Here is a 26,017-nt window from a genome sequence, read left to right on the forward strand (position 1 = left end):
CCAGGGGGAAACAATCTCTCAGTATCCACCCTGTCAAACCCCAGCCAGGGGGAAACAATCTCTCAGTATCCACCCTGTCAAACCCCAGCCAGGGGGGAAACAATCTCTCAGTATCCACCCTGTCAAACCCCAGCCAGGGGGAAACAATCTCTCAGTATCCACCCTGTCAAACCCCAGCCAGGAAGACTTCTTTATTCCTGTACTGCAATCCCCTTGGAATAAAGGCTGATGTGCCATTTGTCAACCTAATTGCTTGTTGTACCTGCATGTTAACCGGCAGCATGGTAGCACAAGTGGATAGCACTGTGGCTTCACAGCGCCATGGTCCCAGGTTCGATTCCCGCCTGGGTCACTGCCTGTGTGCAGTCTGCAAGTTCTCCCTGTGTCTGCGTGGGTTTCCTCCGGGTACTTCGATTTCCTCCCACAGTCCAAGGATGTGCAGGTTAGGTGGATTGGTCATGATAAATTGTCCCTTAGTGACCAAAAAGGTTAGGAGGGGTTACGGGGCTAGGGTGGAAATGAGGGCTTAAGTGGGTCGGTGCAGACTTGATGGACCAAATGGCCTCCTTCTGCACTGTATGTTCTAAACTAAAGTACGAAAGTAAAGTTAACTCTCATGTTCCTTGCATGAACATCTGAAGTCTCCAGAATGAATTGCCTGAAAGGGTAGGTGAGGCAGACGGAGCAGTAACTTTCAAAAAGGGGTGGAATACATACTTGAAGAGAGAAAAGGAAGCATTTCCGGGGAAAAGGGCAGGGTGAGGGGGGGGGAAAAGGGCAGGCCGAGGGGGGGAGTAATTGGATCGCGCTTTCCAAGAACCAGCCCAGGCGCAGTGAATCAAATGGTCTCCTTCTGCCCCTGTCATTTGACAACATGTGTATTAACGAGGACCAACTGTCCCTCCCATTTCCTCGCCTCTGGAGTTTCAAGGCTGTTCGGAGCCAGTCAGGCTTTGATCAGCTCTGAGGAGCGGCCTGGTCAAAATGGCCTCCATTCTGCTGCAATGCTGTGCGCACTGATTTCCCAAACTACACCCCCCCCCCCCCCCCCCCACCAACCCCCACAGAGGACAAACATGACATTCAGATAAATCATTAAAAGGTGAGATTTTATTAAATAAGACATTGCAAGAACAAATCCCAAATTTCAAAGCAACACCAATTTATCACAAAGAAGCATTTATTGATTTCAGACATCCTAGATTTCACTATTTCTGTTCTTGAAATTTAAATATATAATTGCATCATATTCCCCAGTAAAAAAATACATAGTGCTTATAAAGTCCTCTGGAGTGATGTAAAGTTTCACGGGCTCTGTGCCCACACCAAGTTACATCCACCGAGACGTCAAGGGGCAGCGCGTTAGCTGGGAACCATGAGTCAAGAGCCAAGATTCTCCGTTCGGAGTCCGACCCGCTACCAGCGAGAAGAAACCGGCCAGTCGCTGGAGCGGGAACTGAGTCCCATCAGTATGAACGGATGGAGAATCCAGGGCTAGTTGTTAAATTAAACAATTTCTAAATTGCTTTCTGGGTGTCAAGTGGGAGAGGTGGCAAAACAAAATGGAGGCTACCGAGGTCTGGCGGGTAGCATTGTGCAAGTGGGAAGCCTCCACCTTCACCCTGAACATTCATGAAGTAAAATTAAACAAACAGGTTTGAATATATCTGATTTGAAAACGTGCCCGCAAACCGCGTGGAGGAGCCAGGTCAAACACTCCAGACCCGCTGGGTTTACGGAGGGCAAACGGGTGCTGCCACTCATGTTACGCGGGCAGACATCTGGGGCCGGAATTTGTGGGCCATCGGGATTCCCCGTCCCCGGCGGGAGTGCACCCCCGCCCACGGGTTTCCCGGCGGCGTGGGGTGACTTCAATGGGAATCACAGCGAGCAGGCACGCTGCCGAGGATCACGCGGCTGGGGGGATGCGCATCCCCGCCCCTGGTCATCGGTTGAAATCAGGCGAGGTTTCTAGAGTGCTGCTTCAGCAGCTGACAGCACACCTCCTGCATCCATGCAGCTCTGTACTTTGCCCTCTCCCGAAGGTGCTCCACCATCACCACAGCGTGCGAGGGAGCCAAGAGGGCTGTACAACTGAGGGGGGCATCACAACAAAATGTGCACTTTCCTGCAAGGGATCACTGGGCAGTGATCGGGCGTGACAGCTGGCCTGCCCGGCTCGGTGCCAATTCAGCTGGCACGACCACCCCACTGAGCTACCAGGGTGCCACCGTTCAATGATGCTGCAGGACCAGACCTAACCCGAGTCTTCTACCAGACTCTTTGTTACAACTCAAAGTTTGTGCTGAAAGGGAGTCAAACTAGGGCGGTGGGGGAGGGCATGGAAGCCATGCCAGTGCGATGTGTTAATGCCAGGCACTGAAGCACATTTGATATGAGTAGGAATCAGAATTTAAAGGTTGAATTTCGGAAGACCTTGTTACACGTTTTCTAAGCTTTAAACTAAACTACTTCCAGCATGTGCGATTCCAGGTAAAGCCTGGAGGTCATTGTAGGAATGGACCTCCAGCGAGAGAGCAAGGCTGATTGGAGATATTCTCTTTCTAGTTTAATCTTGTCGTCAGAAACTTCAGGCAGTGCTGCCCTCAGGGGGACAGTGGCCACGGCACCGATTAATAGCCAACCTCTCCAGAGGACGCACTCTGCCCACACGACACAGGCTTTTTCCTGCGCACAGGCCCAGGAAGCGAATGGCCATATTTGTCCACACACCAGCAGTGGCCTCGTTTTCGGCCTCTCGATGGCTTGCACTAGGAAACAGGAAAAACATCAGGTGTTAATGGAAGGGGGGAAAATACAAAATACTTCAGAAATATTACAGCCAATGTTTGCCCCCGCAGACAGCAGTGTGACAGCGATCAGTAAAGTAGGCCCACGACCCGCAGGCGCCATCAGAGCAGTTGTGGACCATTCGGCCCATCGAGCCTGCTTCGCCAGTCAATACCATCATGACTTATCTCGGGGTTCAACTCCACTTTCCCGCCCAGTCCCCATTACCCATAATTCCCTAAGAGACCATAAATCTATCTCGGCCTTAAATATATCCAACGATGGAGAGCCCACATTCCTCTAGGGTGGAGAATTCCAAAGATTCTCAGCCCTTTCAGCGAAGAAATTTCTCCTCATCTCAGTCCTAAATGATTGTTTCCTTATCCCGAGACTGTGACCCCCATGTTGTAGATTCCCCAGCCGGGGGGGGGGGGGGGGGGGGGGGAGAACAATCTCTCAGTATCCACCCTGTCAAACCCCAGCCAGGGGGAAACAATCTCTCAGTATCCACCCTGTCAAACCCCAGCCAGGGGGAAACAATCTCTCAGTATCCACCCTGTCAAACCCCAGCCAGGGGGAAACAATCTCTCAGTATCCACCCTGTCAAACCCCAGCCAGGGGGAAACAATCTCTCAGTATCCACCCTGTCAAACCCCAGCCAGGGGGAAACAATCTCTCAGTATCCACCCTGTCAAATCCCAGCCAGGGGGAAACAATCTCTCAGTATCCACCCTGTCAAACCCCAGCCAGGGGGAAACAATCTCTCAGTATCCACCCTGTCAAACCCCAGCCAGGGGGAAACAATCTCTCAGTATCCACCCTGTCAAACCCCAGCCAGGGGAAACAATCTCTCAGTATCCACCCTGTCAAACCCCAGCCAGGGGGAAACAATCTCTCAGTATCCACCCTGTCAAACCCCAGCCAGGGGGAAACAATCTCTCAGTATCCACCCTGTCAAACCCCAGCCAAAGGGAAACAATCTCTCAGTATCCACCCTGTCAAACCCCAGCCAGGGGGAAACAATCTCTCAGTATCCCCCCTGTCAAACCCCAGCCAGGGGGAAACAATCTCTCAGTATCCACCCTGTCAAACCCCAGCCAGGGGGAAACAATCTCTCAGTATCCACCCTGTCAAACCCCAGCCGGGGGGGGAAACAATCTCTCAGTATCCACCCTGTCAAACCCCAGCCAGGGGGGGAAACAATCTCTCAGTATCCACCCTGTCAAACCCCAGCCAGGGGGAAACAATCTCTCCATATCCACCCTGTCAAACCCCTTTAGAGTCTGCTATGTTTCAATAATATCACCTCTCATTCCTATCTCCAGAAAATATCGACCCAATTTACTCCAGGGTGGCCCGCCCACTACCCACACCCCTCACCCTGGCCTGCCCACACTTACCTGGGCTTCGGAGCCTGGTAAGACTGACTGTAGTCCCAACAATGGCCAGCATTCCCAGTGGCGCTGCCAGAACTACAGAGCTGCTGGTTATCTAATTGGCTGGCAGCTCTCTAGTGTGGGACGTTCTCGTGAGGAAGTGGGAGTGGGGCGTCATCCATCTTGAACTACTCAACGCTGCGCCCTTGTTAAATTGTTCCAAGGCAGCATTCAGGAAGGTAGGTGCCATACCCTTCCCACGCCACCCCCACTGCGACCCAATTGTTTTGCTGATGGGGCAAGGATTATGCCACCCTGTTCAGTCCGGCTCCTGTGGTCTTATTCTTTCTCCCATTACACACCAGATTTCACCATCGGTGGGTGAGGGGTTTCTCACTTTAACTGATAGACTGCGCAAAAAGCTGCGTTAGGATCACTATTTACTTGTTTGCTCCGGTAGAATCCTCTCTTATCACAGTTCGGGATGTAGATGTCCTCTGGGCTGCGGAAGAACTCTGGCTTCAGGTCCTGGAGAATGGATTCCATTTCTCGGCGACACGGGCCCTAAGTACAGACAAAACAATTGGTTCAAATCCAAAGTCAGGTCCGTGACAAAGGCTCATTTGTCCATCAAAGTCCAACCCTCCCACTGCAGCCCATCACCCATGAGCTCTTTGCCCCACTGAAGCTTCTCTTGCTGCCCAGCTACATTTGCCCTCCAGGGAGATTATCTCCACCACACAGTATATTATTCAAAATGGTCACGGTAAAATACGCTTCACAATGTTTTTGTTCCCTCTCGACAAACGGTTAGTTTTGACTGAATTACAATGCAAATGTTTGTCAGAGAATCATACAGCACAGAAGAGGCCCTTCGGCCCATCAACAACAACAAAAAACAACTCTAATTGACACTAATCCCACTTCCCAGCACTTGGCCCATGGCGTTGAATGTTACGACATTTCAAGTGTTCATCGAAGTACCTTTTTTAAAATAAATTTAGAGTGCCCAATTCATTTTTTTTCCCAATGAAGGGGCAATTTAGCATGGCCAATGCACCTAACCAGCACATCTTTGGGTTGTGAGGGTGAGACCCACGCAGATACGGGGAGAATGGGCAAACTCCACACAGACAGTGACCCAGAGCCGGGATTGAACCCGGGCCCTCGGTGCTGTGAGGCAGCAGTGCTAACCACTGCGCCACCGTGCTGCTCTATCCAAGTATTTTTTTTACAGATTGTGAGGTTTTCTGCCTTGACTACCCTCCAAGGCCGTGCATCCCAGATTCCCATCACCCTCTGGGTGAATACCCTTTCCTCAAATCTCCTCTCAACCTCCTGCCCCTCACCTTAAAATGATGCCCCCTCCATATTGATCCTTCAACTGAGGGGAACAGCTGCTTCCAATCCCCACCCTGTCCACATCCCTCATAATCTTATACACCTCAATCAACTCCCCTCTCCGCCTTCTCTGCTCCAACTCAAGCTTATCCAGCCTCCCCTCATAGCTCATATCCCAGTGAACCTCCTCTGCACCCTCTCCAGTACAATCACATCCAACTCTCTGACTCCCCTGAAAAGTTTTAACTGCCCCGGGGCGGCACGGTAGCACAGTGGTTAGCATTGCTGCGCCACAGCTCCAGGGTCCCAGGTTCGATTCCCAGCTTGGGTCACTAACTGTGCGGAATCTGCACGTTCACCCCGTGTGTGCGTGGGTTTCCTCCGGGTGCTCCGGTTTCCTCCCACAGTTCAAAGACGTGCAGGTTAGGTGGATTGGCCATGCTAAATTGCCCTTAGGGTCCAAAAGGTTAGATGGGGTTATGGGGATAAGGTGGGGGCGTGGACCTAGGTAGGGTGCACTTTCAGAGGGTCGGTGCAGACTTGATGGGCCGAATGGCATCCTTCTGCACTGTAAATGCGATGATTCTATGACACAGTTCCAGTTTTTAAAAAATAAATTTAGAGTACCCAATTCATTTATTCCAATTAAGGGGCAATTTAGCGTGGCCAATCCACCTACCCTGCACATTTTTGGGTTGTGGGGGTGAAACCCACGCAGACACGGGGAGAATGGGCAAACTCCACACGGACAGTGACCCAGAGCTGGGATCGAACCCGGGCCCTCGGCGCCGTGAGGCAGCAGTGCTAACCACTGCGCCACCGTGCTGCCCCTGACACAGTTCAAGTTTAAGATGGAGACAAGGATAATTTCCTTCTCCAAGCGTTGTTAGTCTGTGGAATTGCTTCCTCATAGAGCTGAGGAGGCTGGGTCGTCTATTCAAGGCTGGGTTGGATGGATTTTTGATTGACAGGGCAGTCGAGGGTTCTGACAGGAGAAAATGGAGTTCCATGGACAACCAGATCAGTTGTGACCTTATCGGCTGACGGAGCAGGCTCCGAGAATTGAATGGCCCGTTTCCGTCCTCCCCTCCTGACACCCCCATTTCTCAACATCATCACACTCACTGAGAACTTTGTCAAAGGTGACAATCTCGAGCAATTCAATTAACTGGTGGTTTTCAGAGAATATTTGTTCTCCCCCCTTGGGATTCATGTTTCTGCAATACACCAACACTATTTCATCGAGTCAATAGATTCGGCCATAACAACGCTCAGGGTTAGTTCCTATCTGCACTTGGTTTTTATAGTTGAATCAATGGGGAGAGGGAGATGATTCTGATTTATGAAGGGAACGTTTTTAATAATTATAACGACAATAATCTTTATTATCACAATTAGGTTTACATTAACACTGCAATGAAGTTACTGTGAAAATCCCCTAGTCGCCACACTCTGGCGCATGTTCGGGTACACAGAGGGAGAATTCAGAATGTCCAATTCACCTAACAGCACGTCTTTCGGGACTTGTGGGAGGAAACCGGAGCACCCGGAGGAAACCCACGCACACACTGGGGAGAACGTGCAGACTCTGCACAGACAGTGACCCAAGACGTGAATCGAACTTGGAACCCTGGCGCTGTGAAGAAACAGTGCTAACCACTGTGCTACCATGATGCTACCCTTCCACAAACGTTCACTCCCTCCACCAGCGTGGAGCTGGTGACAGTAGCAGCCGTGTGTACCATCTACAAGATGCACTGCAGCAACTCACCAAGGCTCCTTAGGCAGCACTTTCCAAACCCACGACCACTACCATCTAGAAGGGCAAGGGAAGCAGATACCTGGGAACCCCACCACCTGGAGGTTCCCCTCCAAGTCACTCACCATCCTGACTTGGAAATATATCGGCCGTTCCTTCACTGTCGCTGGGGCAACATCCTGGAACTCCCTCCCTAACAGCACAGTGGGTGTACCTACACCTCAGGGACTGCAGCGGTTCAAAAAGACAGCTCACCACCACCTTCTGAAGGGTAACTAGGGATGGGCAATAAATGCTGGCCTAACCACATCCACATCCCGTAAATTAAATTTTGTAAAAAAATTTTCAAAGAGACTTTAGTAGGTCAGGAGTGGTGGGTTGAAGAGGAGATTGAATAGTCAACGTGTACTGATGGAAAACACTGGGCTATCCATAGTGGCTCCATTTCACTGGGCGCCACTTTCCTGATGCCCATCTTTTCCCCACAACATTTTGCGGAGGGACCTAGGGTATGTCTCCTCCCACAAACCAGTCAGTATCACCTACAGATTCCGGCAAATCAAAGGCTTTCTTCATCACAAGGTGGTGTCGTACACAGCAATGATTCTGGAGACTCTCACAGGGCCACACTGCCAGAACCTCACTGGATACGTCCAATCACATCAATGAAAACGAGACCCCCACTGTCTCTGCTCACTCATGCTTCTTTAACGCCAAAGGCCACGTTGTCCCAGACACAGAGAAACACGTGCTCGAATTAACAACTAGACTCACATCTACAATATCATTTTGTGCGTCGCGCTCCAATTGGTTGGCACTTTTTTGCCATTGCAACACTCCAAAAAAAGGTACATACAGTGGGTCCCCGCTTTACGCCGCCCTGCTTCTAGTCATTTCGCTTTAAAAGTTGCGCAGTTTTAGAGGGTTGCTCGTCCCAATTTGCGTCTTCCAAATTCGATTTAACCTTTTGCGTCACTGCGCGCCATTTTGCGGCATGTTGCGCTGCTTTGCATCAAGGAGGTAGGTCTGATGATCCGATCAACGCCGTTCTGAAACCAGTGCGACCGGATTGATTCAGCGGTTTTTAAGACGGTGATCATTAAAAAAAAAACTGAGGCAAGGTTCTTGACAAAGAATATCCAAACTCGGGGTGGGGGGGGGGAATGGTGCTAGGTACTTACCATTCAGCGGGCTGACTCTCCAATGCCTGATTAATTTTGGAGGCCCCCCCCCACCCCCACCAGAACATTTCACACTCTCTTTAGTTCTGAAGAAGAGACAAAGGACTCGAGACATTAATCTCTCTTCACAGATACTGCCAGAGCTGCTGGGTTTTCCCAGCATCCTCTGTTGTTGCTCTAACTTTAAGTTCTCCTGGACAGGAATTCACTTTAAACCTGGCTGGAACTCATTCAGTTCCCCATGCCCCCTGCCAATCCCAAACCTGGCACTTACATATTCAGAATCTGCCATAGGCGTGGTGACAGCTGGCAGTTTGGATGGGTTCACTACGGTGGGCTTTGAATGGCGATTCCCACGATGCGGTTTCGCTGCCAAATGCTGGCGAGGATTTTCCCGTCGCATGCCCTGGTCTTTACCACCGTGCTCCCTCTTTGCCATGGAATATTTCTCCTCACCATCCAGGGGCTTTCCTGCGGGAATAATGAACAGATCATAGAACATAGAACAGTACAGCACAGAACAGGCCCTTCGGCCCTCAATGTTGTGCCGAGCCATGATCACCCTACTCAAACCCACGTATCCACCCTGTACCCGTAACCCAACAACCCCCCCCCATCAACCTTACTTTTTAGGACACTACGGGCAATTTAGCATGGCCAATCCACCTAACCCGCACATCTTTGGACTGTGGGAGGAAACCGGAGCACCCGGAGGAAACCCACGCACACAGGGGGAGGACGTGCAGACTCCGCACAGACAGTGACCCAGCCAGGAGTCACTTCTGTCCAATGCAAGGAATATGCAACATTTCCAATTCCATTTAAGCACAATTGCTTCACACAGACCACATCCAACCCGCTCCATACCATAAACGGCACACTGTCGCAGCAAATCCCACTTTACCCCCGTCTTGGAGTACATCTCAATTGTGATGGAGCCCGAATTGGGTTCAATGCTCCGGGGTTGAGGGGAAATAAAAACATTTGGACAATATTGGGCCTCGGTTAGCAATTCCACGTTTACACAAATGGTAGCACACCCTGCTGCAGTTGCATTAAAAATCTTTGCAAACAGAACACAAATCATTTCTATGTGGCACTGAATGAGTTCCACTCTGAAGGGCTGCTTTCTTTTGCAGTACCAGCTCTCGTCAGCAGAGGGAACTCAAGTGGATCTCATCTCACAAAAGATTTTCCCCCTCCCCTGCAAACACGGCAGAGATAACTTATCAGCCCCGAATCCTCTGCTCCCTGGATCACCCGACACGTGGTGTACGCGGGGAGATGCGCATCAGGACGCTGCAGAGGGCCAGACACAAAAGCTCCAGGGTCCCAGGTTCGATTCCCGGCTTGGGTCACTGTGCGGAGTCTGCACGTTCTCCCAGTGTCTGCGTGGGTTTCCTCCGGGTGCTCCGGTTTCCTCCCACAGTCCAAAGACGTGCAGGTTAGGTGGATTGGTCATGCTAAATTGGCCTTAGTGACCAAAAAAGTCAGGTGGGGTTATGGGGATAAGGTGGGGGCGTGGGTTTAGGTAGGGTGCTCTTTCCAAAGAGCCGGTGCAGACTCGATGGGCCAAATGCCCTCCCTCTACACTATAAATTCAATGATTCTATGAACACGGGTACTGCCCCCCACCACCCACTTGTCCATTTGCTGGTTTAGCACACTGGGCTAAATCGCTGGCTTTGAAAGCAGACCAAGGCAGGCCAGCAGCATGGGTTCAATTCCCGTAACAGACTCCCCGAACAGGCGCTGGAATGTGGCGACTAGGGGCTTTTCACAGTAACTTCATTGCAGTGTTAATGTAAGCCTACTTGTAACAATAAGCCATTTTCATTTCATTTCATTTCATTGCTCACCCACACTCAATTCATTCCGAGACTTTTCAACAAGAACGTACCTGATTCAGGCAGCTGTCCTATCTAGGAAGCAGATCACCCCACCCCACCCCACCCCCACTCCACCCCTCCCACTCCCCCCCCCCCCCCCCCCAACCCCCCCACCCTCACACCCTCACCCCCCAATTCTGCTGAACTTACCCTGGAGATTCTGCACTTCCCAGTTCTGTTTCAATGGCGATTGGAAGATACAGCTGAAAATGGTTGGCAGCATGGGTGCGAGGAATTGCTGACGCCCAGCATTGCGGCTCTCTGCAAGATCTAGGCCAACGGTTTTCTGATAAGGACGGTTGCCATCTGTATCTGGGAGTGAAGAGGCCCCCACTCTGGAGACTGGAGGGACACAAAACCCAGGCTACCCCTCCAGTGCAGTGCCAAGGGAGTGTTTCAGTGTTTATGGTAACACACTAATTTACTCTGTCAGAGGTCCGTGCCTGGACACGTTAACATCTGGAGCAGCTCCCTCACAGCGTCCTTACGGTGTTCAGATCACACCTTATGGAAAGAAAACTTACTCCAGGACTGGAGAATTCCTCACCTCCTTCAATCTCGCCGATGACTATAATCCACAGTTTCAAAGAAAGCCCCCCCCCCCAGCACAATTCTGAACTTGGGATATTCGACCGGGAAGTGCATTGTGGTCAAGCCTTGGGCACCAGCGCTTCACAGCTGTGGGCAGCTGTTCTTATATATCTTTTAATAAATTTAGAGTACCCAATTCATTTTTCCAATTCAGGGGCAATTTAGTGTGGCCAATCCACCTACCCTGCACATCTTTGGGTTGTGGGAGCGAAACCCACACAGACACGGGGAGAATGTACAAACTCCACACGGACAGTGACCCAGAGCCGGGATCAAACCTGGGACCTCGGCGCCGTGAGGCAGCAGTGCTAACCACTGCTCCACCAAGCTACCTCAGTTGTTCTTATAATAATAATAATCTTTATTAGTGTCACAAGTAGGCTGCAATGAAGTTACTGTGAAAAGCCCCTAGTTGCCACATTCTGGCGCCTGTTCGGGAAGGCTGGGAGAATTCAGAATGCCCAATTCACCTAACAAGCATCTTTCGGGACTTGTGGGAGGAAACTGGAGCACCCGGAGGAAACCCACACAGACACAGGGAGAACGTGCAAACTCCACACAGAGTGACCCAAGCCAGGAATCGAAACTGGGACCCTGGCGCTGTGAAGCAACAGTGCTGGCGCTGTGAAGCAACAGTGCTAACCATGTGCCACCGTGGGTACCTTACCATAGAATAGAATCCCTACAGTGCAGGAGGCCACCATACGGCCCATTGAGTCTGCACAAACCCTCTGAATGAGCACCCTATCTAAGCCCACTCCCCCAACATTATCCCAGTAACCCCATCTAATCATTGGACACTAAGGGCAATTTAGCATGGCCAATCCACCTAACCTGCACTCTGTGGAAACTGACTCTGTCACTCGCTGGAAACTGACTCTGTCACTCGCTGGAAACTGACTCTGTCACTCTGTGGAAACTGACTCTGTCACTCTGTGGAAACTGACTCTGTAACTCTGGAAACTGACTCTGTCACTCTGTGGAAATTAACTCTGTCACTCTGTGGAAACTGTCTCTGTAACTGTGGAAACTGTCTCTGTAACTGTGGAATCTGATTCTGTAACTGTGGAAACTGACTCTGTCACTCTGTGGAAACTGACTCTGTCACTCTGTGGAAACTGACTCTGTCACTCTGTGGAAACTGTCTCTGTAACTGTGGAATCTGTCTCTGTAACTGTGGAAACTGACTCTGTAACTGTGGAATCTGTCTCTGTAACTGTGGAAACTGTCTCGGTAACTGTGGAAACTGACTCTGTAACTGTGGAATCTGTCTCTGTAACTGTGGAAACTGACTCTGTCACTCTGTGGAAACTGTCTCTGTAACTGTGGAATCTGTCTCTGTAACTGTGGAAACTGACTCTGTCACTCTGTGGAAACTGACTGTCACTCTGTGGAAACTGACTCTGTCACTCTGTGGAAACTGACTGTCACTCTGTGGAAACTGACTCTGTCACTGTGGAATCTGTCTCTGTAACTGTCGAAACTGACTCTGTCACTCTGTGGAAACTGACTCTGTCACTCTGTGGAAACTGTCTCTGTCACTCTGTGGAAACTGTGGAATCTGTCTCTGTAACTGTCGAAACTGACTGTCACTCTGTGGAAACTGTCTCTGTCACTCTGTGGAAACTGACTGTCACTCTGTGGAAACTGACTGTCACTCTGTGGAAACTGACTCTGTCACTCTGTGGAAACTGACTCTGTCACTCTGGAAACTAACTCTGTCACTCTGTGGAAACTGACTCTGTCACTCTGTGGAAACTGACTGTCACTCTGTGGAAACTGACTCTGTCCCTCTGTGGAATCTGACTCTGTGGAAACTGTCTCTGTAACTGTGGAAACTGACTCTGTCACTCTGTAGGAACTGACTCTGTCCCACTGTGGAATCTGACTGTTGAAATTGACTTGCACACACATTAACCTTTGGCTATTTGAACACATTCTGCCACAATGCCTGGACTCACCCGCCAGCTGGACCTGGTTCCTCCGCTTGAGGCTGCGACACATGCCCCGTCCTTGCAGCAGCGCCTGGAGCGGCGCCTTGTCCCCGCTGCGGGGAACGCACCTGAGTCCAGAGGCGCAACTCTCGGTGTAAACTCCGCACGCCGCTCCCTCCGCCAGCGCGCATGTCAGGCAGCAGCCACAGCCGGACTCTCTCACCAGCTCGCAGCCCCTGGGGGGGTGGCAGGCAGACATGGCCCTCTCGTTGCACGGGGCACACTCGATCATCGCCCCCAGTGCACCCAGCTGACTGGGCAGAGCCGAGCAGACGAGCAGTAAGAAGATCCTGAGCATGGTTTGCAGCAACTTGACTCGCTCCACCACATTGCCCAGCTTGTAGGTCCCCCTCTTTTTAAATAGGCAAGCAGGGCCAGGCCCCGGAACCTGAATAATAGGTAAGCGAGCAGTGAAATGACACAGGGGGAGGGAGGATTACAGGACCCCCCTCTTACCCGCCCTGAAAACCTGTCAATAGGGTGCCCAAAGAGGCAGCACCAAAGTTTACTCTGCTTTTTAACTTTTCTCATTTGTTTTCAGAGACATGTGTTATCTGTGCTTTTGGATGAGGTTATGTGTTCATTTCAATGACTGCTATTTTCAGTTCTAAATCACTTTCGTTGATCCGTATTTGAGTATATAAAATAATAATTTCTTTCAAATATATACTTATTGCAGATAAGTATAAATCATCCTTATTAATCAGTATTTGAGTATATAAAATAATTTCTTGCAAATATATACTTATTGCAGATAAGTATAAATCGTCCTTATTAATCAGTATTTGAGTATATAAAATAATAATTTCTTGCAAATATATTCTTATTGCAGATAAGTATAAATAACCCTTATTAATCAGTATTTGAGTATATAAAATAATAATTTCTTGCAAATATATACTTATTGCAGATAAGTAGAAACATCCTTATTAATCAGTATTTTAGTATATAAAATAATAATTTCTGGCAAATATATACTTATTGCAGATAAGTATAAATCGTCCTTATTAATCAGTATTTTAGTATATAAAATAATAATTTCTGGCAAATATATACTTATTGCAGATAAGTATAAATCGTCCTTATTAATCAGTATTTTAGTATATAAAATAATAATTTCTGGCAAATATATACTTATTGCAGATAAGTATAAATCATCCTTATTAATCAGTATTTGAGTATATAAAATAATTTCTTGCAAATATATACTTATTGCAGATAAGTATAAATCGTCCTTATTAATCAGTATTTGAGTATATAAAATAATAATTTCTTGCAAATATATTCTTATTGCAGATAAGTATAAATAACCCTTATTAATCAGTATTTGAGTATATAAAATAATAATTTCTTGCAAATATATACTTATTGCAGATAAGTAGAAACATCCTTATTAATCAGTATTTTAGTATATAAAATAATAATTTCTGGCAAATATATACTTATTGCAGATAAGTATAAATCGTCCTTATTAATCAGTATTTTAGTATATAAAATAATAATTTCTGGCAAATATATACTTATTGCAGATAAGTATAAATCGTCCTTATTAATCAGTATTTTAGTATATAAAATAATAATTTCTGGCAAATATATACTTATTGCAGATAAGTATAAATCGTCCTTATTAATCAGTATTTGAGTATATAAAATAATAATTTCTGGCAAATATATACTTATTGCAGATAAGTATAAATAACCCTTATTAATCAATATTTGAGTATATAAAATAATAATTTCTTGCAAATATATTCTTATTGCAGATAAGTATAAATAACCCTTATTAATCAGTATTTGAGTATATAAAATAATAATTTCTTGCAAATATATACTTATTGCAGATAAGTATAAACATCCTTATTAATCAGTATTTGAGTATATAAAATAATAATTTCTTGCAAATATATACTTATTGCAGATAAGTATAAATCGTCCTTATTAATCAGTATTTGGGTATATAAAATAATAATTTCTGGCAAATATATACTTATTGCAGATAAGTATAAATAACCCTTATTAATCAGTATTTGAGTATATAAAATAATAATTTCTTGTAAATATATACTTATTGCAGATAAGTATAAATAACCCTTATTAATCAGTATTTGAGTATATAAAATAATAATTTCTTGCAAATATATACTTATTGCAGATAAGTATAAATAACCCTTATTAATCAGTATTTGAGTATATAAAATAATAATTTCTTGCAAATATATACTTATTGCAGATAAGTATAAATAACCCTTATTAATCAGTATTTGAGTATATAAAATAATAATTTCTTGCAAATATATACTTATTGCAGATAAGTATAAATAACCCTTATTAATCAGTATTTGAGTGTATAAAATAATAATTTCTTGCAAATATATACTTATTGCAGATAAGTATAAATAACCTTTATTAATCAGTATTTGAGTGTATAAAATAATAATTTCTTGCAAATATATACTTATTGCAGATAAATATAAATAACCCTTATTAATCAGTATTTGAGTACGTGAAATAATTATTTATTGTAAATAAATATTTATTGCAGATAAGTATACATATTCCTTATAGATCAGTATTTCCCGTACCAGCCTCCCCGGACAGGCGCCGGAATATGGCGACTAGGGGCATTTCACAGTAACTTCATTGAAGCCTACTCGTGACAATAAGCCATTTTCATTTCATTTTTTCATTTTCATTTGTGAATAGAAATTTTTTTTAAATAAAAAATTAGAGTACCCAATTCCTTTTTTTCCAATTAAGGGGCAATTTTGCATGGCCAATCCACCTACCCTGCATATCTTTTTGGGTTGTGGGGGTGAGACGCACACAGACACGGGGAGAATGTGTAAACTCCACACGGATAGTGACCCAGGGCCGGAATCGAACCCGGGTCCTTGGCACCATGAGGCAGCAGTGCTAACCACTGCCCCACCAAACTGCCCCCGAGAATATAAAATAATTATTTCTTGTAAATAAATATTTATTTCAAATAAGTATAAATATTGCTTACAGATCAGTATTTCCGATATAATGATTTATTGTAAGATAAATAGTTGTTGCAGATAAGTATAAATATTCCTTCTTGGCCAGTATAAGTATTTCTTGTAAATAAATATTTATTGCAGATCTTTGTAAGTATTCCTTATGGGTAAGTATGTGAGAATACAAACATTTGTCAAGTACTTTTTCTTCTTACACCAATCATTTAATGTCAATAATTTTTTTTATTCATAACATGTTTTCTAGACAGTTATTTCTTATGGATTAGAATTTTCACAGATAAGATTATTTAAAATTCATTCTTGAGATGTGGGCATCCCTCACAAACTTAGCATTTGTTGCCCACCCCTAATTTTCCTTGAGTAAGTGGTGAACCGCTGCAGTCCATGTGGTGTGGGTATACCCACTGCGCTGTTAGGGAGGGAGGTCCAGGATGTTGCCCCAGCGACAGTGAAGGGACGGCCGATATATTTCCAAGTCAGGGTGGTGAGTGACTTGGAGGGGAACCTCCAGGTGGTGGGGTTCCCAGGTATCTGCTGCTCTTGTCCTTCTAGATGGTAGAGGCTGTAGGTTTGGAAGGTGCTGTCAAAGGAACCTTGGCGAGTTCCTGCAGTGCATCTTGTAGATGGTACACACGGCTGTCACTGTGAGTCGGTGGTGGAGGGATTGAATGTTTGTGAAAGGGGAGCCAATCAAGCGGGGCTGCTTTGTCCTGGATGGTGTTGAGCTCCTTGAGTGTTGTTGGAGCTGCGCTCATCCAGGCAAGTGGAGAGTATTCCATTACACTCCTGACTTGTGCCTTGTAGATGGTGGACAGGCTTTGGGGGGGGTCAGGAGGTGAGTTACTCGCTACAGAATAATGCTGATAAGTATTTTTGCGCAGTTAAGTACTTTTCGTAAACCAGTAGTTTTGTCATTTTAAAATGACGAATAAAATGTTTCATAGCTGCTAGTTTTCACTGTCCTGATAATAGTTAATATGTTATTGCTGCAAATGTGAACAATAACATGGTAACTATTAAGAACATAGAACATAGAACATTACAGCGCAGTACGGGCCCTTCGGCCCTCGATGTTGCGCCGACCTGTGAAACCATCTGAAGCCTATCTGACCTACACTATTCCATTTTCATCCATATGTCTATCCAGTGACCACTTAAATGCCCTTAAAGTTGGCGAGTCTACTACTGTTGCAGGCAGGGCGTTCCACACCCCTACTACTCTCTGAGTAAAGAAACTGCCTCTGACATCTGTCCTATATCTACCACCCCTCAATTTAAAGCTATGTCCCCTCGTGTTGGTCATCACCATCCGAGGAAAAAGACTCTCACTGTCCACCCTATCTAACCCTCTGATTATCTTATATGTCTCTATTAAGTCACCTCTCAGCCTTCTCCTCTCCAACGAAAACAACCTCAAGTCCCTGAGCCTTTCCTCGTAAGACCTTCCCTCCATACCAGGCAACATCCTAGTAAATCTCCTCTGAGCCCTTTCCAAAGCTTCCACATCCTTCCTATAATGTGGTGACCAGAACTGCACGCAGTACTCCAGGTGCGGCCGCACCAGAGTTATGTACAGCTGCAGCATGACCTCGTGGCTCCGAAACTCAATCCCCCTGCTTATAAAGGCTAGCACAACATATGCCTTCTTAACAGCCCTATTGACCTGGGTGGCAACTTTCAGGGATTTATGTACCTGGATGCCGAGATCTCTCTGTTCATCTACACTACCAAGAATCTTGCCCATTAGCCCAGTACTCTACATTCCTGTTACTCCTTCCAAAGTGAACCACCTCACACTTTTCCGCATTAAACTCCATCTGCCACCTCTCAGCCCAGCTCTGCAGCTTATCTATGTCCCTCTGTATCCTATAACATCCTTCAGCACTATCCACAACTCCACCGACCTTCGTGTCATCTGCAAATTTACTAACCCATCCTTCTACACCCTCTTCCAGGTCATTTATAAAAATGACAAACAGCAGTGGCCCCAAAACAGATCCTTGCGGTACACCACTAGTAACTGAACTCCAGGATGAACATTTGCCATCTTCTTTCAGCTAGCCAATTACTGATCCAAACCGCTAAATCACCTTTAATACCATACTTCCTTATTTTCTGCAATAGCCTACCGTGGGGAACCTTATCAAACGCCTTACTGAAATCCATATACACCACATCAACCGCTTTACCCTCATCCACCTGTTTGGTCACCTTCTCAAAAAACTCAATAAGGTTTGTGAGGCATGACCTACCCTTAACAAAACCGTGTTGACTATCGCTAATCAACTTGTTCTTTTCAAGATGATTATAAACCCTGGGCGCGATTCTCCGCTGCCCATGACAGGTCAGAGAATAGCGGGAGGGCCTTCCCGACATTTTTCCCGACCTCCCGCTATTCTCCCCCCCCCCCCCCCCCCATGGCCGCCCCACGACACGAATTGCTGCTCGCCGTTTTTTACGGCGAACAGCGATTCTCCCCTAGCCGATGGGCCGAGTTCCCAGGCCTTTACGGCCGTTTTCACGAACGCAAACACACCTGCTCTCACCGTTCGTGAAAACGGCCGCAAAGTGCCGTTCCCGACAACCATGGCACCGATTGGCACAGTCGTGCCAAGGGTGGCATGGGCCCGCGATCGGTGCCCACCGATCGCGGGCAGCGGGACCGAAACCCGAGCACTCTTTGTTCCTCTGCTGCCCCGCAGGATCAGTCCACGGGGTGGCTGAGGGGCATGACGGCCCGCGCATGCGCGGGTTTGACGCATATGCGTGATGACGTCATCTGCGCATGCGCGGGTTGGAGCCGTCCAATCCGCGCATGCACGGCTGACGTCATCGTGGGCGTCAGCCGCCGTGACCCTTGGCGCGCGGGCTTAGCGACGGTCGCTAAGCCTGCGATGCCGTGCTTCGCGAGGCCGTGCTGCTAGTCCTGACCTGGGGGGAGAATCGGGTCCCGGGAGGGGGCGCGGAGGCTGCTGTGAAACACGGCCAGTTTCACGGCAGCCTTTACGACTCTCCGCATAACCTTTTCCAACATTTTACCCACAACCGAAGTAAGACTCACAGGTCTATAATTACCAGTGTTGTCTCTACTCCCCTTCTTGAACAAGGGGACAGCATTTGCTATCCTCCAGTCTTCCGGCACTATTCCTGTCGACAAAGACGACATAAAGATCAAGGACAAAGGCTCTGCAACCTCCTCCCTGGCTTCCCAGAGAATCCTAGGATAAATACCATCTGGCCCAGGGGACTTATCTATTTTTACATTTTCCAAAATTGCTAACACCTCCTCCTTGTGAACCTCAATTCCATCTAGCCTGGTCGACTGAACCTGAGTATTCTCCTCGACAACATTGTCTTTCTCCAGTGTAAACACTGATGAAAAATATCCATTTAACGCTTCCCCTATCTCCTCTGATTCCATACACAACTTTCCACTACTATCCTTGATTGGCTCTAATCTTACTCAAGTGCCCTAACTGAGCCTTCATGTCTCATCCTAACATAAGCCTTCTTCTTCCTCTTGACAAGTGCTTCAACTTCCTTAGTAAACCACGGTTCCCTTGCTCGACAACTTCCTCCCTGCCTGACAGGTACATACTTATCAAGGACACGCAGTAGCTGTTCCTTGAAAAAGCTCCACATTTCGATTGTACCCATCCCCTGCAGTTTCCTTCCCCATCCTATACATCCTAAATCTTGCTGAATAGCATCATAATTGCCTTTCCCCCAGCTATAATTCTTGCCTCGTGGTATATACCTATCCCTGCCCATTGCTAAAGTAAACATAACCGAATTGTGATCACTATCACCAAAGTGCTCACCTACATCTAAATCTAACACCTGGCCGGGTTCATTACCCAGTACCAAATCCAATGTGGCCTCGCCCCTTGTTGGCCTGTCTACATACAGTGTCAGAAAACCCTCCTGCACACACTGCACAAAAACTGACCCATCTATAGTACACGAACTATAGTATTTCCAGTCAATATTTGGAAAGTTAAAGTCCCCCATAACAACTACCCTATTACTCTCGCTCCTGTCGAGAATCATCTTTGCAATCCTTTCCTCTACATCTCTGGAACTATTCGGAGGTCTATAGACTAAGCCTTGGTGTCCGCCACAAACTCTGTTCCCAAGCTACCCCCCCCCCCCCCCCCCCCCACCCCACCACCCCCCACCCCTTTCCCGGCCCACCAACACCGCCATTTAAAAATTCTCATCCTTATTTTCAAAGTTCGACCTAACTTTGTAACCTACAAATTCCCTGCCCCTCCAATTCTGGTCTCTTGAGTGTCGTAAGTTTCCTTTGACCTGACATTTACAGACGTGCCTTCAGTTGCATTCTCTCTGAGCTTTGGAATTCCAAACCCCCCCTCCCCACCCCCCCCCCCCCCCCCCCCCCCCCCCCCCCCCGACTCACCAAACCCTCAACCTCTTCTCCACTCATTCATTCAGAAGCTGCTTAAACCCTACGACTGCGTTCACTCATCTGTGCTAACAGCTCGTCCATCTGCCCATTGTCAGTGTGTGTCTGCTTACGCTCCTCTGGTGAGGGAGGACCTGTTGGCCCATCAAAGGTACGACATAAATGCAGGCTGTTGTTACGTCGAAACGTACGTAGAAAATAAGAGCAGGAGGAGGCCATTCGGCCCTTCGAGCCTGTTCTGCCATTCATTATGATCATGGGAGGAAACCGGTGCACCCGGAGGAAACCCACGCAGACATGGGGAGAATGTGCAGACTCCGCACAGACAGTGATCCAAGGTCGGAATTGAACCCCAGTCCCTGGCGCTGTGAGGGGCCACGCTAACCACTGTGCCACCCTGCTTCCCCCTATTAGGGTGAAATCTAACACCGTGGCTTCCTCCATTAAACTTTTTTGGTCCGACGTGATTCTCCAGCTTTATTTCCTATCCTTTATCTGAGTTCCACTGCCCTTTGGGGAGTTGCATTTGGGTAATAAATGCACTCGGTGCCTGGAAGCCATGCAAGGTCCTTTTCCCACTCCCCGTGGCGTATGAATCCAGCACAGCGAACCGCTGTTGTTCAATAGGCAGAGTACGGTTAAAGAGACCAATTCTTGTTCGCATCTCAATAAGAGAGGAAATAACTGTGATTCTTCAAGGAAAAAAACGGTGCTGATCATAATGTTTCTCACTGAAAGGATACAAACGAGAACCATTTCTCATCGGGATGGTACACTTCTGGTTCGGGCAGAGAATTAGAATTGGTGTGTTACACCTATGATTGCTTAAAAAGAACATTTCAATGAATGGCTGGACACTAGGAAGCTCAGAGGAACAGAGGGATCTTGGGGCGGTTGTTCGCAGATACCTGAAGGCGGAGGAATGGTTAATAGTGTGGTTAAGAAGGTATATGGAACACTTGCCTTAATCAGTTGTGATTGATTATAAGAACGTGGAGGTTATGTTGGAGCTGTACAGGACTTTGGTGAGGCCACAGCTGGAGTACTGGTGCAGTTCTGGTCACCACACTATAGGAAGGATGTGATTGTACTGGAGGGGGTGCAGAGGAGATTCACCAGGATGTTGCCTAGGGTGGAGCATTTGAGCTATGAAGAGAGGCTGGATAGGCTTGGGTTTTCTTTAGAGCCGAGAAGGCTGAGGGCGGACCTGATTGAGGTGAATAAGATTGAGGGGTATGGACAGGGTGGGGATAGGAAGCATCTGTTCCACTTTATTAATGGGTCGATAATAAGGGGATACAATTTCAAGGTGGGGGTGGGAGATTTAGAGGGATTTGAGGAAAACCTTTTCACCCAGAGGGTGATGGGAGTTTGGAACACACTGGGAGGGTAGTAGAGGCAGGAAACTCCACAACCTTTAAAAAGTACATGGATGAGCACTTGAAATGCTTTAACATTCGAGGCAATGGCCCAAGTGCTGGGAAGTGGGATCGGTGTCGATTTGAGCCGGGATTCTCCGTTGAGAGATGGCCCCGCTATCGCTGCGAGCGAGGACGGGGAACTTGGCACTGAACCAAATCTCCCATTCAGTGCAGCGGAACCGCCGAATCCCGCGAACGTGATCGGACCGAGAATCCCGCCTTTAGTTGTGTCAGTGCAGACTCGATGGGTAGAAGGGCCTCTCCTGTACTGTATGACTCTGGGACTGGGACTCTCAGCTGGGCAAGGTATAAACCTGTGACTTTATTTTGGAAGATTATCTCTTTGTATATTATGAATTTTCATATTGAGGCACCCTCAATTACGACGCGAGAGCGAGGTCGGTAATCAAAAGGCTTTAATCTACAGAGAACTGAACAGCATCCGAGAGAAGTGTGCTCACTACATGGACGCTTAGCCTATATATCGTTTCCTGGGGGCGTAGCCAGAGGCGGAGTCCCCCAGAGTTCCAAGCATCTTAAAGGGGCAAGGTATTAAAGGTCAGGTACCGTTTACAGCAGTTATTAATACTGTTCATCACACATGTCCAGGCCACCATTTTATATTTGTAATGTTCCATCTTTAATGGTAGGATTTAGGTGAAGGTACATTGTCCTCTTGTTCAAAATCCCCCAGTTAACGGTGCAATTCATACAGAGACCCTCAAGCCCATTCCACCAGTCACTGGACTCGTGGCTAATCCCGATTTTAATTCTCTCCGGCCACCTTGGTATTGTACCTTTACCACCCAGATGCAATGGAAAATGAGTCATCTGGGCTTGGAAACCTCCAGCTTTCGAGGGAGAGAGATTCAGATTTTTTGACTTTGTGAGAAGGAAAGTTTCCAGGCATCATTCCCCAACAACCAAGTTCAACATAGAAACATCGATATGAATGCGGATCAGGAACCACTCAGTCCCTCGAACCTGCCCCGCAGATTCGGAGGTACTGTGCACTGGTCACGGAGTATTCAACGTAAGATTGAGAAGGACTCATGCAGTCGACCGAGCTCCTTTGACACCTCCGCAAACTATTTTCACTCCAGCAACAAGAGCAAACTGTCTCATTTGGAAATTGACTGCAAAACAGATATTTCCCGAAGACTTCAAGCTGGTCTGCATTCAATCCTCTAGGTGGCAGTCTACTCCGTTAATCAATAATCTCAGTAAGACTGAAACAGTCAACTCAGTGTTTGTTCCACAAGAACCACTCTCAGCAAAGGCAGCAATACACAATGAACGGAGTGGAGACTGTCTCTGTGATTCCCACACACACACGCACACGGTGAGGGGACAGGGTTCAGTGTCTGTGATTCTCACACAGACACACAGGGTCAGCATGGGGTTAGATAGAGAGTAAAGGTCCCTCTACACTGTCCCCATCAAACACTCCCAGGACAGGAACAGCACGGGGTTAGATACAGAGTAAAGGTCCCTCTACACTGTCCCCCATCAAACACTCCCAGGACAGGTACAACACGGGGTTAGATACAGAGTAAAGGTCCCTCTACACTGTCCCCATCAAACACTCCCAGGACAGGTACAGCACGGGGTTAGATACAGAGTAAAGCTCCCTCTACACTGTCCCCATAAAACATTCCCAGGACAGGTACAGCACGGGGTTAGATACAGAGTAAAGCTCCCTCTACACTGTCCCCATCAAACACTCCCAGGACAGGGACAGCACGGGGTTAGATACAGAGTAAAGCTCCCTCTACACTGTCCCCATCAAACACTCTCAGGACAGGTACAGCACGGGGTTAGATACAGAGTAAAGCTCCCTCTACACTGTCCCCATCAAACACTCCCAGGACAGGTACAGCACGGGATTATATACAGAGTAAAGCTCCCTCTACACTATCCACATCAAACACTCCCAGGACAGGTACAACACGGGATTAGATACAGAGTAAAGCTCCCTCTACACTGTCCCCATCAAACACTCCCAGAACAGGTACAGCACGGGGTTAGATACAGATTAAAGCTCCCTCTACACTATCCCCATCAAACACTCCCAGGACAGGTACAGCACGGGGTTAGATACACAGTAAAGCTCCCTCTACACTATCCCCATCAAACACTCCCAGGACAGGTACAGCACGGGGTTAGATACAGAATAATGCTCCCTCTACACTGTCCCCATCAAACACTCCCAGGACAGGTACAGCACGGGGTTTGATACAGAGTAAAGCTCCCTCTACACTATCCCCATCAAACACTCCCAGGACAGGTACAGCACGGGGTTATATACAGAGTAAAGCTCCATCTACACTGTCCCCATCAAACACTCCCAGAACAGGTACAGCACGGGGTTAGATACAGATTAAAGCTCCCTCTACACTATCCCCATCAAACACTCCCAGGACAGGTACAGCACGGGGTTAGATACAGAATAATGCTCCCTCTACACTGTCCCCATCAAACACTCCCAGGACAGGTACAGCACGGGGTTAGATACACAGTAAAGCTCCCTCTACACTATCCCCATCAAACACTCCCAGGACAGGTACAGCACGGGGTTAGATACAGAATAATGCTCCCTCTACACTGTCCCCATCAAACACTCCCAGGACAGGTACAGCACGGGGTTTGATACAGAGTAAAGCTCCCTCTACACTATCCCCATCAAACACTCCCAGGACAGGTACAGCACGGGGTTATATACAGAGTAAAGCTCCATCTACACTGTCCCCATCAAACACTCCCAGGACAGGTACAGCACGGGGTTAGATACAGAGTAAAGCTCCCTCTACACTGTCCCCATCAAACACTCCCAGGACAGGTACAGCACGGGGTTAGATACAGAGTAAAGCTCCCTCTACACTGTTCCCTTCAAACACTCCCAGGACAGGTACAGCATGGGGTTAGATACAGAGTAAAGCTACCTCTACACTGTCCCCATCAAACACTCCCAGGACAGGTACAGCACGGGGTTAGATACAGAGTAAAGCTCCCTCTACACTATCCCCATCAAACACTCCCAGGAGAGGATGAATCGTTGACTCTGTGCAGATTCTTTGTTTATGTTTTCCCAAATCAGGGTGCATGTTCACTGTTCAGGGCAAATTATGACTTTCGTCCGCTCTGAATTGTGCTTCCTGGTTGAAATGGAAACTGCCATCACGTGGAGACCAGTATTCAATCCAGCCGTCAATCGATATTGGTGATGTCTTGCTGCAGGTAACGTACTTTGTTAGGGTTTCAGATTTGTTGGTGTCCATTGAACCTTGCCTTTTCCGGTAATAACACGATTTAGCCTAAGAAATTGTATTTCAAACGTAAATCGAGTTTGTGTCCACTCTAAGACCTGACGCCATGCATGAGGCTAGCCAGCAGTCACTTTAGTCAGCTTTTTCTATGCAGTTATTTATACTCATTCTTTTCCATGCAGTTATTTATACTCATTGTTTTCCAGAATCGGAATCCTCCATTGCTACAATCAATCCACTTCTCTTTCTGTTGCGAACTTGTTCCAGAACAGATAGATGAGAACAGACTGCCAGAGGATTCCAAACAGCTATGTCATGGAACTGCAGACCATTAACGTTTTAAGTTAGATCGCCACAACTAAGTCATGGTCATTAGGCGTTTATCAGCACAGAACCAGGCTCCTCGGCCCATCATGTCTGCACCTATCTATTCATGTACAAAACTCATTCAGCCAGCCTGCCCCTCCTTTCTACTAGACTGCACATTGTAACTGAAGGATTTGTTTAACTTGATGAAGAATTAAATATAAATGTCACTGAATTGCCGCTTTAATTTTCTGCCCTTCCATCTGCCTCAGTGAGTATTCTCCTGTTTCAGTTTGACCTTCAAACGGAGATGACTTTGGAGCTAAGGTCCTGCTCCCTCCCTGCCTTCATCGGCACTTACTTTCCAATCGAGATCACCGAGTAGTGATCAACAGGAGGAACACTGACTGATTCTTCCTCTTCTTAACTCAGGGGCCACGAGGAGCGACGATAGAACCTGACGTCACCCAATTCACCCCAAGGGGTAGAACCTGGCAACTTCCAAGTCTGTGTGGTTCAGGAATCGTAGCCGCACTCCCTGAGTACAGGCCAGTGCAGACTTACTCCTCGTTTCTTCTCAGCTTGAAGTATCAAAGACTTGGCTCTCTGCAATGTAACACAGCGGGAGCCAATGCCCACGACAATGGAATCCCTTCCATTGTGTTCTTCTTCACCTTG

At 47.4% G+C, this 26,017-nt stretch overlaps 1 protein-coding gene and 1 long non-coding RNA gene across 2 annotated transcripts; one reads left to right on the top strand and one right to left on the bottom strand.

Moving 5' to 3' along the window:
* Nucleotides 1-1,088: 1,088 nt before the first annotated feature.
* On the bottom strand, nt 1,089-13,286 carry LOC119958204 (insulin-like growth factor-binding protein 5). The gene is made up of 4 exons (XM_038786589.1): nt 12,889-13,286; nt 8,722-8,918; nt 4,611-4,730; nt 1,089-2,771 (listed from the first exon to the last, which is right to left on the bottom strand). The coding sequence occupies exons 1-4, from the start codon at nt 13,217-13,219 to the stop codon at nt 2,634-2,636; spliced, it is 786 nt and encodes a 261-aa protein (XP_038642517.1). The 5' UTR covers nt 13,220-13,286; the 3' UTR covers nt 1,089-2,633.
* On the top strand, nt 13,121-25,574 carry LOC119958205. The gene is made up of 2 exons (XR_005458977.1): nt 13,121-13,320; nt 25,240-25,574. It is a non-coding gene; the product is annotated as an uncharacterized LOC119958205 (long non-coding RNA).
* The last annotated feature ends 443 nt before the right edge of the window (nt 25,575-26,017 follow it).

The sequence above is a fragment of the Scyliorhinus canicula genome, chromosome 28, assembly GCF_902713615.1.
Source record: "Scyliorhinus canicula chromosome 28, sScyCan1.1, whole genome shotgun sequence".
Lineage (NCBI taxonomy): Eukaryota > Metazoa > Chordata > Chondrichthyes > Carcharhiniformes > Scyliorhinidae > Scyliorhinus > Scyliorhinus canicula.

What these genes read in the sequence shown, in the direction of transcription:
- LOC119958204 (XM_038786589.1), bottom strand. Translation starts at nt 13,219, where the DNA reads ATGCTCAGGATCTTCTTACTGCTCGTCTGCTCGGCTCTGCCCAGTCAG. An exon ending in CTATGGCAGATTCTGAATAT is followed by an intron (nt 4,731 to 8,721) that starts GTAAGTGCCAGG and finishes GTCTGTACTTAG; the next exon opens with GGCCCGTGTCGCCGAGAAAT. An exon ending in GATTCTACCGGAGCAAACAA is followed by an intron (nt 2,772 to 4,610) that starts GTAAATAGTGAT and finishes CCTGTTTCCTAG; the next exon opens with TGCAAGCCATCGAGAGGCCG.